Source organism: Oryctolagus cuniculus, chromosome 6 (assembly GCF_964237555.1).
Source record: "Oryctolagus cuniculus chromosome 6, mOryCun1.1, whole genome shotgun sequence".
Classification (NCBI taxonomy): domain Eukaryota; kingdom Metazoa; phylum Chordata; class Mammalia; order Lagomorpha; family Leporidae; genus Oryctolagus; species Oryctolagus cuniculus.
Genome location: NC_091437.1, coordinates 1,261,789 through 1,278,657, shown reverse-complemented (window position 1 = coordinate 1,278,657; position 16,869 = coordinate 1,261,789). Strand labels below are relative to the sequence as shown.

Here is a 16,869-nt window from a genome sequence, read left to right as displayed (position 1 = left end):
AAAAGATTAAATACGAAAGTGTGGGGAGACAACACGAAGAAACACATTTTTTAAACATTAGAGTTAGACCTTGTAGGGGGAAGGACTCTCTAGGATTCGTCAGCAGAATCAAGGAAAGGGATCTATGGTGTGAGTTTTATTTTGCCTGAGAGGACCCCTCAGCCTGCACCCCCTGCCCCGAGGGCACCCGCGTGTCTCTGCTTGCCAGCCACGCTTCTGCTTCCGTTGTTTTCAAGGTCTTTAATATTCCAGGTTTAAAGATTTATCTGTATTTTAAGATTTCAAAGCTACATTTTTATCTAAAAATGTGAGCATTTAAAAATGAACTGAAATCGTCCATCCTGTGAGTGCCCCAGTCTCCAGGAGCTGAGACAAGCATGGGTCCTGGCTATGGCTTGGGTGCAAACACATCTGAGATGAAGCAGGGGCACTGGGGGTGGTGACTGCTCTGCCAGCACCCTGGGCAGAAGGGCATTGCCCTGTGACTCTGGGCACACCCCTGGGCTCCCAGGCTCCCAGCTACACTGTCCCCCGAGTGGGTGGCCACCGTCTGAGCAACCCCCGGTCTGCAGTCCTTGGTCTGTTTGCTGGAGGATTCAGTTATTGCCCGTAGTGTGGCGTCACGGAGAGGCACTGTTTCCTGTGGTGGGGGGTAGGGAGGGCGAGATTTGAAGAGTGCAGTACTAGGTCTTCCAGGGGACCTTGTATGGTGCTTGGTCACCTGGTGGGTGGCCCAGCTTAGCAGAGCACCTGTGCTGTGCCAGGTGTGAGAGATGGCTTGGTCTGGTCGGCACCAGGAGGGGAACCTTGACAGTGGTGACAAATCCATGTGACGTGCAGGGCACTTTGCTATGTACAAGCAAAGGTGCCTAAGTAGGGCCAACAAGATCCAGTCTACGGTGGCTGCAGAGGGACTTGGGGAGGGTGGGAGGCCCAGAGAACTGTGCACCAGGACCCTTATGTTGAACAGGATCCGCCTTTCCCACCCGGTCAGGCTTGAACGTTCCTGAGAGGTGTGCGGCAGCCCCAGGGCACTGCAGGGACAAGTCCTCCCGCCCTGTGCTTGTGCTTTGGGCTTGGGGAGAGAAGCAGCATTCATTCCCCCATTTGAAAAACCTCATTTATTTATTCCCATTTATTTATTTATTGCCCATTTGAAAACTCATCTTTGCTGAGTCCACCCAGGTTTGGACGACAGCATGATATGCCCTCTGGGGGACTCTGGCGGGGGGCAGGGCCCAAAGGAGTGGGCATCAGCAGCTTTCTCTGAGAGGAGAGATGGCTGCACGGTGGCTAGGAAGCCTGAGTCCAGCGCCCCCTTTAAATCTGCGCAAGTCCCCAGGGGAGCCTGCCCACCAGCCCGGCCAGGAGACAATCCTGGCATCCAGAGTCAGCCCCGGCCACCACTCCGCTCTCCTGTTACAGCCGGCTTGCGACTGAGACCCTGAGGCTGCACAGAGCTTTGCCAGGTGCGGTGGAATTACTGCAGTGACCTGTGCCTTTCTCCCTGCTGTTCACTGTTTTCATTTTAGGAAATTCTTGTTTAGTAAGGTGGCTGGGACGATGATCCCTGAGAGGGATGATGGAGTGAAGAGGATGCAGCAGCGAGTGCAGAGGACAGGAAACAGTGCATAGGGAATCCTCTGACTCCAACGTTCTACCACACACACACGTGCTCTTCCCAACGCCATGAGCTCGCTGGGTATTAGGTGTTAAAGACGGGGTCATGGGAAATGAAAGTCGCCCTGAGCTGGAAGTGTGTGCTTGGAGATCCTGGTGCTGTTTAAGGGAAAACCCAGCCACACCTACACACACCCCTGTGTTCCACTGTATGCAGGATCTCCGTCATACAATTCGTGATGTATCCCCAGAGAGAGAGCAGGTGACAGGGCAATGCAGTGACACTACACACAACCTCTCTCTATGCTCTATTTAACTTCCCACTTGTTTAGAGTATTATTCTTTTGGATAAACTTCCGGCTGATGTCACATACACATACTTCTGAGACGTTGCTGAAATTTGTCTCCAGCTCAAAGCGGTGTCGTCGTCTGTTGACTCATGCCTGGAACGTCACCCATGTGCATTACTTCAAAGTATTTTCTACTTCAGGGCTACAAGAATGAAGAATCTAGGGGTGGCTGTATATCAGTTGGGAGTTAATAAATGCAGGATACATTACTAGGCGTGGAATTAGTGAGGCCAAAGTAAAGGCGTGATTTTAAGTTCAATGGGAGACATTTGTTTCTTTTGTTAAAATGACACTTATGGGGGGGGTGTTCGATATAGCAGATCAGACACTGACTGGGATACCTGTAACCCAATCAGAGTGCCTGGTTGCAGGAACAACTCCATTCCCAACGCCAGCTCCTTGCTCACACACACACTAAGAGGCAGCAGGTCATCCATGTGGGATGGCTGGATTGAGCGCCAGCCCGCAGATTCTGCCTGGTCCCGGCTCTCCTGTGAGGGCATGTGTGAAGCTGCTGAAGGGAGATGCATCCCCACCCCTCTCTCTCCACCTCCCCTCATCACTCCGTCTCACTGCCTTTCAACATATTAGATAAGTGAAGGTATAACACAGTGTCAAGATGTGTGTGTGTATGTTTAAAACAGTAATATTTTAGGGATCGCTGAGAGGTGCCATTCCGCATAAACCCAGGGTCCATGGGAGTGGCATTTCCCACTTCTGACCTCTGGGCAGGGCTGGGTTTCCAAGCACTCACCTGTGTGGAGAGGAATGCTGCATTTGTGTTTTAGCTTTCCTAGCACAGGCCTCTGTGAGGACACTCACAATGTTTAAAGTGACTTAGGTGCTTGTATGGCATTATTTTCTGTGAAATGCTTCTTCAAAGTAATTGGCTGCTTTCATTTTGTTACAGATCCTCCTGGCCTAATGCATTGAAAAAACAAAACATTAAACAAGGTAGACGTTCGATTGTCTTGAACAATCGTCCTACTTCTCCAGACTGTGTCGTTACGGCCGCCCACAGTGCACAGGAGTGCTTTAATACGCACCAACATTAAACTCAAATCTTGCAACACAGCAAACAGTAAGTCTGATGATGCGGGGTGCTCCTGTCAGTGTGGGTAACTGTTCCTGGCAGGAGAGATGGACGGGACCAACGACAGCAGCCTTGGGGACTTCATCCTGGTGGGCTTCTCCCACCACCCCCTTCTGGAGAGGGTCCTGTTTGCGGTCATCCTGATCGCCTATGTGCTGACCCTGGTGGGCAACAGCGCCATCATCCTGGTGTCCCGGCTGGACCCGCACCTGCGCACCCCCATGTACTTCTTCCTCACCCACCTGTCCTTCCTGGACCTGAGCTTCACCAGCAGTTCCATCCCCCAGCTGCTCTACAACCTGAGTGGGCAGGACAAGACCATCAGCTACGCGGGCTGCTCCGTGCAGCTCTTCCTGTTCCTGGCGCTGGGGGGCGTGGAGTGCCTGCTCCTGGCCGTCATGGCCTACGACCGCTTCGTGGCCATCTGCAGGCCCCTGCACTACTTGGCGATGATGAGTCCCAGGCTCTGCCTGGGGCTGGTGTCCATGGCCTGGGGCTGTGGGGTGGCCAACTCCCTGGCCATGTCTCCAGTGACCCTGAGCCTGCCACGCTGCGGGCACCGGCATGTGGACCACTACCTGTGTGAGATGCCGGCCCTCATCCGCATGGCCTGTGTGGACACGGCAGCCGTGGAAGGCAGCGTCTTTGTCCTGGCGGTGGGCATCGTGCTGTGCCCCCTGGCGTTCATCCTGGTCTCCTATGGCTACATCCTGAGGGCAGTGTTAAGGATGCACTCCTCCTCGGGAAGGCACAAAGTCTTCAACACCTGCGGCTCGCACCTGACAGTGGTGTCGCTGTTCTACGGGAACATCGTCTACATGTACATGCAGCCGGGCCGTGGCAGCTCCCAGGAGCAGGGCAAGGTGCTCACCCTCTTCTACAACATCGTCACGCCCCTGCTCAACCCCCTCATCTACACCCTCAGGAACAAGGAGGTGAAGGGGGCGCTGAGCAGGCTGCTGCTGGGGAGCAGAGAGAGGGAGAAGGCGTGAGCGGGGGAGCTGCAGCAGCAGGGCAAGGTCCTCACCCTCTGCTACACCACCGTCACACCCCTGCTCAACCCCCTCCTCTACACCCTCAGGAACAGGAGGTGAAGGGGGTGTTGACAGGTGGCAGCCTGTGGTTACTCTGTCTGTCCAGGCACTGACGCCATCTGGCGGCATTGGGCCAGACCTGCTGTAAGCCACAACCTCAACTCCTCCCTGTGCCCTGACCCCAGGCCTCAGCCAGGAGTCCAGGCTCTTTTGGACAGAACTGCTCCATGCACCTGCCCACAGCTGACATGTAGGGCAGCTCCAAGGTCAGACAGAGCGGGGAAGAGAGAAGCTTCCAGAAAAGCACATGGGGGTGTGCGCTGCACTGTGGTCTGTTGCTCTCTCTGTTGGTGCCTTGCGGATTCCAGGTCTTTTCCCCAGGATGACCCAAATCTCCCACTGCACTCGCCATGGTCCCAGGGCTTCCCTTGTCTCACTGCCATCCAAGGTGGACTTCAGCAAGGGCGCAGTGTCACAGTACAGATTTACAGAGTCACCATTTCTCTATGCATCCACCCAACCTGTGGCATTACCCCGAGGTCTGAGCTCCTGGATGGACCCTGATGGGAGCTGGGCTGACCAGGCACGCAGTCACCCCCATGGCCTCAGCGCCTCTCAGGGTGGCTTTGGGCAGTGGCAGGACCTGACTGCAGTCCTCTCTGCCATGAGCCAGGAGCACAGGTCTGAGGTCAGTTCTGGTGTCTGGTCCCCGGGTGACTGCCTGCTCAGCGAGCCTGCAGGTGAAGCTGCTGCTCAGACCAGGGATGCTGACTTTGACTCCCAGTCCCCACAGGCTCCTGTTGACAAGGAGCAGGGTGCCTGCCTGTTTGTCGAGCTGCGTCCAGGACTCCCAGGCTAAAGAGCACGGTCCCTGCCCCTTCACACAGCTGCAGAGCAGGCAGCTTCCTGGGGGTCGTGACAGTGCCGATTATGTCCGTGCTGTGCAGGGGCCTGAGGCTCTGCATTTCTGCACCACCCAGGTGATGGCCTCGCTCCTGGGACCCAGACCACCTTTCCATGGCCTGGAACTCGATCCTCTGTGAGCTCTTTGCAGGGGGCGGGGTGCAGGCTCCTCTGAGAATGGGGTATCGGGGGGTTGGGGACAAGGGGAATTGCAGGGGAGGTTGTGAGGGGAGAGGAAGCTGAGGGCTGGGGCTGCTTTCTTTGAGGCAACTCTGCCCTCTGTGCCCTGGCCTCTCAGCCTCCACTCCACTGAGGGCCAAGGGGATGCCTGCTCTCAGCCCACACCTCCTCCCTGCACTGAGTGCAGCCCCTGGGACTGAGGGCTGCACTCCCAGTGCACCCAGGAGAGGGCACTGCCTGCTTCGGGGGCCCTGTCCTAGTGCTCAAAGCTCTGGTCTCAGGGAGGAAGAGGTGCATGGCTGCCGGGGGCTCAGACCAGGCTGCCCCGGGGGTAGGGGGTTCTCTCTGAACAGTGTGCCCCCTTGCTGCCCCAGGTCCTGCCCCAGCCAAGGGATTCCACACAGGATCTGCCTGGCTCTCAGGGCTGCTCCACACCCTTCGCTTGGGAAGAGCTCCCTGGTGCACTGAGTGTCCACGGGACAGCCCCATTGCTGGGAATCCCAGGGTTCTGGGCTCTGCAGATAACATCCAGAGAGAAGGAGGTGGTTCGTGTGGTTCTACCACAGGGAAGCATCTGGGCAGGCGGCAGAACCTGCTGTGGTCATCAATGACAGGGGTCAGCTGTCCAACCCTGGCAGGGCAGCTCCTACCGGAGGCCTGTGCAGTACGTATCAGGTGCAGGTAAGCACCCCCGTACTTGGGACTGGGGTGAACAGCGCAAGCAGACCCTCCCGCACGACCCTGAGAAGGCAGCCTCAGGACTCACAGATCCCGGGGTCACTGGGGCAGCTGCACTGTGCTGTGCTGGACGCCTCCACTACTGGAGTCTTCCTCACAGATGGTGTCCCTGCCACATCGCCTGCATCAGCTCAGCTCCTGTACCTGTGCGGGGCCTGGGTCCAAGCCAGTTTCCTCCTATTTACCAGGCAAAGTATCTGAACCCTAAGGACACCCACAGAAAGGGCTGGATCTGCTGTTCTGGGACAGGCAGGGAGCAAGTGGCCCACACTCATGCTTCTTTTCTGCTCACAGGACTCACACAGCTGAGGTCCTGCTGTGGCCCCGCTGCAGATTTACCCACTTATTCAAGCTGAATACTTGGTGCCCCAGTTTGTCCCACAGTGAGGACCGTGGGGCTTGGAGATGCCCCTGCAGTGAAGGGGAGGGGGAGCTGGGTCCTGAACTGGGCTTTGCTGGCTGCAGGGAGGGTTTCTGCTCCTGGCTGCTCAGCTGTGCTGCTTCTGCAGCCCTGAGCATGTGGAGCCCTGCACCCGCAGACTGCAGAGTGGGAGCCCTGCACCCACGGGCTACGGAGTGGGAGCCCTGCACCCAGGGGCTATAGAGTGGGAGCCCTGCACCCAGGGGCTATAGAGTGGGAGCCCTGCACCCACAGGCTACAGAGTGGGAGTCCTGCACCCAGGGGCTGCAGAGTGGGAGCCCTGCACCCAGGGGCTATAGAGTGGGAGCCCTGCACCCAGGGGCTGCAGAGTGGGAGTACTGCACCCACAGGCTATAGAGTGGGAGCCCTGCACCCAGGGGCTGCAGAGTGGGAGTCCTGTATCCACAGGCCACAGAGTGGGATCCCTGCACCCACAGGATGCAGGGTGGGAGCCATGCACCCACAGGCTACAGAGTGGGAGCCCTACACCCACAGGCCGCAAAATGGGAGCCCTGCACCCGGGGGCTGCAGAGTGGGAGTCCTGTACCCACAGGCTGCAGGGTGGGAGCCCTGCACCCACAGGCTACAGAGTGGGAGCCCTGCACCCGGGGGCTGCAGAGTGGGAGTCCTGTAGCCACAGGCTACAGAGTGGGAGTCCTGTACCCAGGGGCTGCAGAGTGGGAGTCCTGTACCCACAGGCTACAGAGTGGGAGTTCTGTACCCACGGGCTGCAGAGTGGGAGCCCTGAACCCACAGGCTACAGAGTGGGAGTCCTGTACCCAGGGGCTGCAGAGCGGGAGCCCTAAACCCACAGGATATAGAGTGGGAGCCGTGCACCCACGGGCTGCAGAGTGGGAGCCCTGCACCTGCAGGCTGCAGAGTGGGAGGAAGCTCAGTCTTCCTGTGGGGAATGAGGTCCTCACTAGTTCATTCTGGATTTTGCTTCCCAATGGCTGAGGCTCCAGCCTCAACCAGCAACCCCGGGCTCCTCCGCATGGGCAGTCTTGGAAGTTCATCGTCCTTGTCAGGTGCAAGGCTGAACCCTCCCCGCCCCCACCCTGAGGCCATCCTGGTTTCTCAACCTAATTTTATGAAACCACTCCCACCTCTTAATGGACTTTCCACACTTTCCCTTTCCTGTCCCTCCTGCCCCCATGCGGTGGAGCTCACAGAAATGATGGTTCCTGTTTTCAATTAAGCACTGTCCTAGCTGAGGCTACTTTGCTTCCCAAGTCCCGTTTCTTACCCCTTGTGCTGATGGCACCTCTGACACCACCAGATCTGGTAGGAATAGGCCTCCTGTCGATGAACAGAAGCCTGATCACCTTTCCAGGAGACTTGGAGCTCAGGCCTTGGGAGCTGACTGAGAGGCCAAGGCTCTTGATTGAGAAAATTTCTTGGGGAGAAACCCACACTTGAGGCTCTCCATTGTCTGCCGTCTACACAGTGAGGCCAACCTGGGGATGGAGCCCCTTGTACCCCTGATCTTGGCCAGATTCCTTCCCTGTGTGAGCCGGGGCTTCCTGGCTCCGAGGGGTCCCCCATCACCACCCCTCTGCTGCAGACTATGCTCCTGATGAGCCTCCCATGGAGTATTCCCCTCGGTAGCAGCCGGGGGTGCTCACATTCTAAAACACACAGACAGCACATGTATGCATACATGACATGTGCACACGTGTATGTATTCACATTCGCATAGATTTGCACATGTGTGTGTGTGACTTAGATGAAGCAGTTCAGAGGAAGGGATTACTAGTCACACAGTGCAGGTGTGTGTGCTGCAGGCTGTGGGACGGCACAGGAGAGCAATTCCTGAATATCGTCTTATTTACAGTCAGCGTCGTGGGATTGTTTGCAGAACAAGGGATGCGCTGTGCTTTGCGCACTGTTTTCGCACACAGTGAGGTGCTCAACAACCTTGAAACTGAGTCAGTCTCTGCTGGCCACATTTCTCTGTGATTTGAGTCCCAGGTTTGTCACTGGGTCCTGCCCAGTGGGAAAGTCCCCAGCACGGGACCCTTAATCCAAACCTGGGATTCTTCCTGGTGCTGCTTTCTCACTCCTCCCCCTTCCCGTTTGCTTCCTTCCAGTCCTGCCGAAGTCCTGGCCTTCCCACTGCCCCGGTGACAGTGCAGCTCCACCGCCATAGCTGCCACCTTCCCTGTGTCGTCAGCATGTGTAGCATTGCTCCTTGTTGGATGAGTGACAAGACCTTGTGCCAGGAGAGTCCAGGGGTGGGAGCTTTCTGTTTCTCTTTTAAATAAATTAAGAAAATTAACATGCAGATGTCAAGTTGTGTGTGTGTGAAACCGCAACCTCTTTAGCATCTCTCCAGATGCTGTTCCAACTGAAACTCCAGTCGCTGGTTCCTGAGAACCATTCCTTTCCCACTACAATCTAGGCTCTAGACAGTATCACATTCCTCCCTTCTACCTGTTGTAAAAGGATTAAAAGATTTATTTATTTACTTGAAAGAGTTACACACAGAGAGAATGAGAGGCAGAGAGAGAGAGAGAGAGAGAGAGGTCTTCCATCCTCTGGTTCACTCCCCAGGTGGCTGCAACAGCCGGAGATGTGCCGATCTAAAGCCAGGAGCCAGGAGTTTCTTCTAGGTCTCCCATGTGGGTGCAGGGGACCAAGGACTTGGGTCATTTTCCACTGCTTTCCCAGGTCATAGCAGAGAGCTGGATTGGAAGTGGAGCAGCCAGGACTCAAACCGGCACCCATGTGGGATGCTGGTACTGCAGGTGGTGGCTTTACCTGCTATGCCACAGCACTGGCCCCCTCACCAATTTTTTAAAATAAAAGTATTAACCATGCTAGGCATTCAACTGCCTTGAGCTTTTCTGCTTTTGTTTCACCTGTAGATCTCTCTGGTAGCCATCTTAGAGAGCGTGGCTTTGTTTAATATGCAGTTGGGTTGACTCCTGTTCTGCCTCATAGCTGGGCTGGCCAAGCCTATGAGATGTAGGATCATCAGAGAAAGACAAGAACAGAACTTTGGTTGCCTTCTTAGGGCAGCTGTGAGAGCTCAGAGTGAGGACATCTGTAATGTGTGATTTGTTTGGCGTGGGGATAGCAGTGGGGCTACACCTTGGCCACTCCTCCCTGCCCAGGCTCTGACTGCTGGGTCTGAATGTGTGTGAGGCACACAGGGGAGTTTCTCCCCCAGGTTTTCTGCCCAGGACCTGCCTGTTCATCCTATGGCACTCATGTTCCTGGCTCTGAATCCAGGACAGGTGGGCTTCGTCTGGCTCCTTTGTTTGTATTTGTCCTAGCTTAAGAACACCTGTCAACATGCACAGTGGGGCGGATAATCCTGATCCTAGATCAGGCAATGACCACAGGGCAAATGTGCTCTCCAGGGCCATGGGCACCATTGAGGGGTCGAGTTGTGGCCAGGGAGTCTTCCATCTGCTGCCCTCTCTGCCTGCAAGACTTGTGGGGACCTCACCGAAGACTTTTCTTTGAGTGGGATTCATTTCTCCAGCTGGATTCTCAGAGAAGCTTTTACTCATTTTTTTTATTGCATAAGAGTTTGTCCTTGTTTGTTTACTTATTTTGCTCAGCCAAGTTCTCCCAAGTTCATTGGAATGACACATATATACTCTATCTCAAGAGCAGACACAACGGAGGAGGGAGCTGTACGTGAGTGCTGCTTTAGAATATTCATGCTGTCCTGCATTACTTGTCTATCAGGTCCTGATGACGACCTCATGAATCTTGGCCAAATGAGCAGCATGATCCTGGGTTCCCACTGATGAAGAATCTGCAGTAGGCAAAGTTCCTCAAACACCATCGACAGAAAACCCCCGAACAACACTTTGTGGCTTCCTAAGTAGTGGCAGAGGCTCACAGGCTGGGGCTCCAGGGGAGTTGGAGCTGGGGACACAGCAGGATTTGTTACTCTGATAGGAATCAGGGTGGCCACAGCCGTGGCTTAGATCAAGTGTCCAGGGCCCGAGGCCTGGGGTGTCTCTCAGCTCTGGCCCCTGTCTCCTCGGGAACTAGCATAACTCAGGTGCCTTGGCTTGCAGGCCAGCGCGCCAGGGAGAACAGTGGCAAGAGCGCTGACTGCGTATCACTGCTGCTGGGTGAGGTGAGAACACAGAGGTGAAATCCACAGAGGGATGGTGGGCTCCCAAGAGACCCCGCTTGCTGGAGGGTGCTCCTGTCGGTGTGGGTAACTGTCCCTGGCAGGAGAGATGGACAGAACCAATGACAGCAGCCTTGGGGACTTCATCCTGGTGGGCTTCTCCCACCACCCCCTTCTGGAGAGGGTCCTGTTTGCGGTCATCCTGATCGCCTATGTGCTGACCCTGGTGGGCAACAGCGCCATCATCCTGGTGTCCCGGCTGGACCCGCACCTGCGCACCCCCATGTACTTCTTCCTCACCCACCTGTCCTTCCTGGACCTGAGCTTCACCAGCAGTTCCATCCCCCAGCTGCTCTACAACCTGAGTGGGCAGGACAAGACCATCAGCTACGCGGGCTGCTCCGTGCAGCTCTTCCTGTTCCTGGCGCTGGGGGGCGTGGAGTGCCTGCTCCTGGCCGTCATGGCCTACGACCGCTTCGTGGCCATCTGCAGGCCCCTGCACTACTTGGCGATGATGAGTCCCAGGCTCTGCCTGGGGCTGGTGTCCATGGCCTGGGGCTGTGGGGTGGCCAACTCCCTGGCCATGTCTCCAGTGACCCTGAGCCTGCCACGCTGCGGGCACCGGCATGTGGACCACTACCTGTGTGAGATGCCGGCCCTCATCCGCATGGCCTGTGTGGACACGGCAGCCATGGAAGGCAGCGTCTTTGTCCTGGCGGTGGGCATCGTGCTGTGCCCCCTGGCGTTCATCCTGGTCTCCTATGGCTACATCCTGAGGGCAGTGTTAAGGATGCACTCCTCCTCGGGAAGGCACAAAGTCTTCAACACCTGCGGCTCGCACCTGACAGTGGTGTCGCTGTTCTACGGGAACATCGTCTACATGTACATGCAGCCGGGCCGTGGCAGCTCCCAGGAGCAGGGCAAGGTGCTCACCCTCTTCTACAACATCGTCACGCCCCTGCTCAACCCCCTCATCTACACCCTCAGGAACAAGGAGGTGAAGGGGGCGCTGAGCAGGCTGGTTTTGGCAAAACTAAGCTTCAGGAAGAAGTTGTAATAAGAGGCACAGAGATGAAGTGCTGTGTACAGAACATGGGAGCTTTCATTCTTTTACCGTGATTTCCATCAACAGCATCTGTGCGACTTTGGCAGAGTTCAACAGAGACATGTGGCCACTCTCAGCTTTCTTCTGCATGAATCACTCTGGGCCATGTGAATTCTGACATTCAAAGCCAGCACCCCTGGGTGTGAGCTCTAGGGCCCGTGCTGGTCTAAGGGGGGGGGGTTCCCCATAACCCCCAGGGCTGGGTGGGCTCTCATCAGTGTGCAAGGGAGAGAGAGGAATGTGGAAGTGGGGGTTCTCACCTGCACTTCCAGAGATGCTAAACCATCACTTGAGAAGTGAAAATTCCACTTCGATTGCCCAGTGTTTTCAATATTTAATTTGTAATTACTTGAAAGGTAGCGTTAGAGAGAGAGGAGCGAGTGTAGACTGTGCAGTAACAGGTCTCGTTCCAGATCAGAGACCATTTTGATGAGATTCAGCATAAAGGCAGCAGTGTCACTGAAATCTGTGGGGGACTGCCACACTCATGTCCCATTCCAGAGCGCCTGGGTCTGAGATCAGCTTCGTTCGGGACTCCAGCTTCCTGCCCGGGCACAGCCTGGGACACAGCCTGTGTGAGTGAGGGCGCAGCATGCCTGGGACTGAGTCCCACCTCCACGTTCATTCCAGCTTCCTGCTGAGGCAACCAGAAGGCAGCAGCTGATGCTCCCAACAGCCGTGTCGGAGACCCCACACATCCTGGGTGTCCTGGCTTCAGCCTGGCCCAGCCCTAGCTGGATCAGGCATCAGGGAGTGAACCAGTGGCTGGGGGATCTGCGTGTCTGTCTGTTTCTCTCTCTGCCTCTGTTTCTGCCTTTCAAATAAATACATAAAATATATATCAATAAATCTTGTAAGTCTATGATATACTTTCCTTCCCAACAAAGAAAATAGCAATTACATCTCACCTAGTTGAAGGGATTCTAGTATCTCACGGTTTTTACAGGGTAGCTTGCCCATCACCTGAGGTCACAGGAGATGGAGGATGTGGATGGGATTCCAAGGCACTCGGCAACAGAGATTATTAAGAAGGAAGAGCAGTGGCCCCTCAGGAAGTGCAGTACTGGATGGATGGGAGGCATCATGAGTGCAAGCTGTGTAGTGGGTCATTGCTGTCGTCACTGGTTTTATCAGGCAGACATGAGGAAGTCAACCTAAAAGTACAATTATATGCATACGTATAACCTAAGGACTTATGTATTTATTCCAAAGACAGGGTACTCCCACAGCAAGAATGTGGGCAGAGTTCTTCCTTCTTCTGTTTCACTCCCCAGGCCGCCTCAACAGCAAGGTGGCAGCCTAGCCTGCTGTGCCACAATGCTTCCCTCCAAATGCAATTATATTATGTATATGCAAACAAGTTGCTATGTGCAATTCATCATTGATTCTGTCAGATTGAACATGAGACAGAACAACAAAGCTAAAATCCACTGAGGCTTCATATTTTAGTGGCTGTTTCTGTCCAGAGCTGTAGCATGCTGTTGAAGTTCAGAACAATGCCAGGGCCACATTTCTTCACACTGCAATGTGATTTTCAATAACCATCCCTTCCCAAGAACTTTGGCTTGCGTCTTACTGTTCCCCTAACTTATTTGCTCTGTTTTGGTGAATCACAGCTTTCTGGGGCAGGTAGGAAGTACATCAAACTGGGAAACTTGAAAATCCTCCCAACACCACTCAAGGTGGAATCTTTGGAGCAGGTCCTCAGCTGGGGCATGTTAATGAGACTGTGTTTGTAGCCAAGGCTGGCAAGAGGCCACACGCCTCCATGGAACACTCCAGGGGCTGATGCAAGATGCGGACATGGAGGAGTGGACGCTTGGAGGGGGGGGGGGGCAGGAAGACAGTGCCGCTGTGGGATGCGCCCATGCGTCATACCTGTGCGCACACCCTGCTGCCTTCCTAGGATTCAGTGATTGGCTCAGCGTCTTAGCTCCAGAAGCTACATTTCTGCCACTTTCTCTCCACAGTGTGGCTGGTTGCTCTCGTCTAGCTGCAGTCAAGAAATAAAGCATCTCCCACTGACAGCCACCCATCAATCTGTCAAGTGACTTACCTCTTAACCACTTCATTTTTTCCCATGGAACATCAATTAATCACTTCAACATTTCTGGTAAGGAATTTAGTTTTCATACCCAATTTTGGCAATAAAATTGGAAAATGCAGAATGGGAAATGATAGAATCTGTGCTAAATTTTCTATGATTGATCCAAGGGTTTTGTTGGAAAAACAAAGGCATTCATCTGTGCCTTCCAGTAGCGTTGAAGGTCAGCGTGAGGTTTAAGGCAGATGTGGCGAAGTCAGCATCACCCGAGTGAAAGGCTCCAGAAACTGCACAAACAGCGCCAGCAAAGCCCCAGCTTCCCGCAGTCCCAGAGAGGAGGAAAAGGAAAACCTGGATTTTCCAGGGCAGACAAATTTCCTAGCCCAGCATCAGGCAGTTTTGAGCCTGTGTCTCCCCCCACCCCTTTTAATTTTTAGGTATTTTAATTGCAAAATAACTCAATTTTTCATTATGAACTTCAACCGCTTTTTTTTTTTTAATTTGTGGTTGACTTTTAGGAATTGTCACTCTTTGTGCTGACACACATTTAACTGGTGGCCAATGGTCTCACTTGTATAATATCGACGGAAAGTGATTTATTAGTAAAATAAATACCGCTATGAAGTCTGACAGAAAGGTGCTGACACCCTACTCAGCTTAAATTGACACATTTATTTGACCTTTCCCTCCAATGACCTGAACATTATTCTATGCAGAATAGGCAATAATTTCATAATGATAGTCACTTTACACATTTATTGCTCATTTAAAAGTATAGATATATCACCTGTCACCATAAAAAATCATGTGCTAATGATTTCCAATTAAAAGTCTCTTGGCCGGCACCAAGGCTCACTTGGCTAATCCTCCGCCTGCAACACCGGCACCCCGGGGTTCTAGTCCTGGTTGGGGCACCGGATTCTGTCCCGGTTACTCCTCTTCCAGTCCAGTTCTCTGCTGTGGCCCGGGAGTGCAGTGGAGGATGGCTCAGGTTCTTGGGCCCTGCACCTGCATGGGAGACCAGGAGGAAGAACCTGGCTCCCAGCTTTGGATCCATGCAGCGCACCAGCCATAGTGGCCATTTAGGGGGTGAACCAACAGAAAAGGAAGACCTTTCTCTCTCTCTCTCTCTCTCTCTCTCTCTCTCTCTCTCTAACTCTGCCTTTCAAAAAAAAAGTCTCTTAAACTTCAGAATAAGAAAATGCTTTTGTGAACCAAAAGCCTTGGTGGTTTTACAATTGTTCTCTAAAACTCACAGATCTCCTTGACGATGTAGGCAGAGTAACTGAAAAGATTGTAGTTTACGTGACATCCTATTTCTTATTGAAATAAGGGTGCTTAGAGACTGCTGACCGCGTCCTCACGGCAGCCCTGTGGGTGCTGAGCGTCTGCTGGCCGGGTCCCCCAGGACAGTGCCTCCGCAGTCTGCCACCATGGACAACGCGAGCTCCACGGCAGACTTCGTTCTCCTGGGGCTCTTCAACCACACGCGAGCCCAGCAGCTTCTCTTTGCGCTGGTCCTGATCATTGCCTTCACCTCTGTGGTGGGCAATGCACTCATGCTTCTCCTGATTGCCCGGGACCGCCGGCTCCACACGCCCATGTACTTCCTCCTGAGCCAGCTCTCCCTCAATGACGTCATGCTGGTTTTCACCACGGTGCCCAAAATGGCTGCCGACTACTTGACCGGAAGGAAGTCCATCTCCCGCACGGGGTGTGGGTCGCAGATTTTCTTCTTCCTGACCCTGGCCGGTGGGGAGAGCTTCCTCCTGGCGGCCATGTCCTATGACCGCTATGTGGCAATTTGCCACCCACTGCGCTACCTGGTTTTCATGAGCTGGCGCTTATGTCTGCAAGTGACTGTGGGGTCGTGGATCCTGGGGGCTGCTGACGGCCTCCTGCAGGCTGCAGTCACCCTGAGCTTCCCGTTTTGCAGGTCACGTGAGATCAACCACTTCTTCTGCGAGGCTCCCGAACTGATGCGCCTGGCCTGTGCCCGCTCATCTGTCTTTGAGTATGCCATGTACATCTGCTGCGTGTTGATGCTCCTGGTCCCCCTCTCCCTCATCCTGATCTCCTACAGCCTCATCCTGGCTGCTGTTCTCCACATGCGCTCCACAAAAGCCTGCAAGAAGGCCTTGGCCACCTGCTCTTCCCACCTGGCTGTGGTGGGACTCTTCTATGGAGCCACCATGTTTGTCTACATGAGGTCCAGGTCCTCCAGGTCAGCCAGCCATGACAAAGCTGTGTCGGCCTTCTATGCCATCTTCACACCCATGCTGAACCCCCTCATCTACAGCCTGAGGAACAGTGAGGTCAGGGGTGCCCTGAGGAAGTGTGTGGCTCAGGGCGTCGCCCTGGCCGGCAGGATTCCATTCCTCTGCCTCTGCTTTTGTGTCTCGGCAAAGTGACTGCATGGGGCGTCCGTAGAATTCTCTGTACCCCCTCTCCATGGGTGTGCCTCGGCTGTCCCCCAGCAGATCCTGGATGCTCAGATGGTGCTGAAGCCTAAACCCGCACACCTTTTCCCTGTGCACATGCACAGGCTGTGCTGTGACGGTGGCAGCTTGTGGTCCTGCGGGGAAACGGACAAAAACTTCTGTTTCCTCCACAGTTTCATAGAAGAGTTTGTTCTATCACAGACCTTCCCAATGTCAGGGTCCATTTTTCTTGTTTCCTTCTTAAGTTGAGAATATTCACCTTTTCTTTGATAAGACTTATTTATTTATTTGAAAGAACAGCAGGGTGGGAGGAGAGAGAGAGAGAGAGAGAGAGAGAGAGAGAGAGAGATCTTCCATCCATTCCCCAAATGGCTGCAACAGCCACAGCTGGGCCAGGTTGCAGCTGGCATCCTGGAGCTCCATCCTGGTCTCCCCCAGCTCCAGGAGCGCCCATACTTGGAGTATCATCAACTGCCTTCCCAGGTGCATTCATGGGGAGCTGGATCAGCAGCCGAGCACCTGGCGCTGGAATCAGCTCTCCAGGATAGGATGCTGGCATCGCTCAGTGGCTCACTTTCTCGCTGACACTTGCAGGAATCACTTCGTGGATTCTTTGCCGTATGCCAGTGGCCAGCATCTCTTCCCTTGCACCTTAGGGTGCTGACAAAGGCATGTATGGCTGCTTGACGAAAGCACGGCCACATTCCCACAGAGGGTGCAAGAACCCAGACAGCCTCTGGGTGACCAACAATGGGAAGCATATACGGCGTGGATACCTGGTGGCAGGAGGGCTTCATGGCCAAGGCAGGGTGGCGTGGGGCCGAGTGAGACTGCACTTTGCTAT

General features: G+C 54.4%; 3 protein-coding genes across 4 annotated transcripts; all 3 read left to right on the top strand.

Moving 5' to 3' along the window:
• Positions 1-2,906: 2,906 nt before the first annotated feature.
• LOC100341142 (olfactory receptor 2W3) lies at positions 2,907-8,617 on the top strand. 2 transcript variants are annotated; one of them, XM_051827907.2, is made up of 2 exons: positions 2,907-3,926; positions 8,430-8,617. In XM_051827907.2, exons 1-2 carry the CDS (start codon positions 3,111-3,113, stop codon positions 8,601-8,603), a joined length of 990 nt encoding a protein of 329 aa, XP_051683867.1. In that variant the 5' UTR covers positions 2,907-3,110; the 3' UTR covers positions 8,604-8,617. The 2 variants fall into 2 exon arrangements, with proteins under 2 accessions (XP_051683867.1, XP_051683866.2); XM_051827906.2 differs by lacking the exon at positions 8,430-8,617 and having other exon boundaries at positions 2,907-5,167.
• Positions 8,618-10,042: 1,425 nt separating this feature from the next.
• Positions 10,043-12,349, top strand: LOC127489733 (olfactory receptor 2W3-like). The gene has a single exon (XM_051841481.2). The coding sequence runs from the start codon at positions 10,545-10,547 to the stop codon at positions 11,490-11,492; it is 948 nt and encodes a 315-aa protein (XP_051697441.2). The 5' UTR covers positions 10,043-10,544; the 3' UTR covers positions 11,493-12,349.
• A 2,668-nt stretch (positions 12,350-15,017) lies between these two features.
• On the top strand, positions 15,018-15,995 carry LOC127489738 (olfactory receptor 2T8-like). Its single transcript, XM_051830048.2, has one exon. It carries the CDS (start codon positions 15,018-15,020, stop codon positions 15,993-15,995), a length of 978 nt encoding a protein of 325 aa, XP_051686008.2.
• The last annotated feature ends 874 nt before the right edge of the window (positions 15,996-16,869 follow it).

Bases quoted from the DNA above. Each gene is read 5' to 3' on its own strand.
- LOC127489738 (XM_051830048.2), top strand. From the start codon at position 15,018: ATGGACAACGCGAGCTCCACGGCAGACTTCGTTCTCCTGGGGCTCTTC.
- LOC100341142 (XM_051827907.2), top strand. From the start codon at position 3,111: ATGGACGGGACCAACGACAGCAGCCTTGGGGACTTCATCCTGGTGGGC. The intron at 3,927-8,429 runs GTGCTCACCCTC...GCTTCCTTCCAG, and splicing joins GCTCCCAGGAGCAGGGCAAG to TCCTGCCGAAGTCCTGGCCT.
- LOC127489733 (XM_051841481.2), top strand. From the start codon at position 10,545: ATGGACAGAACCAATGACAGCAGCCTTGGGGACTTCATCCTGGTGGGC.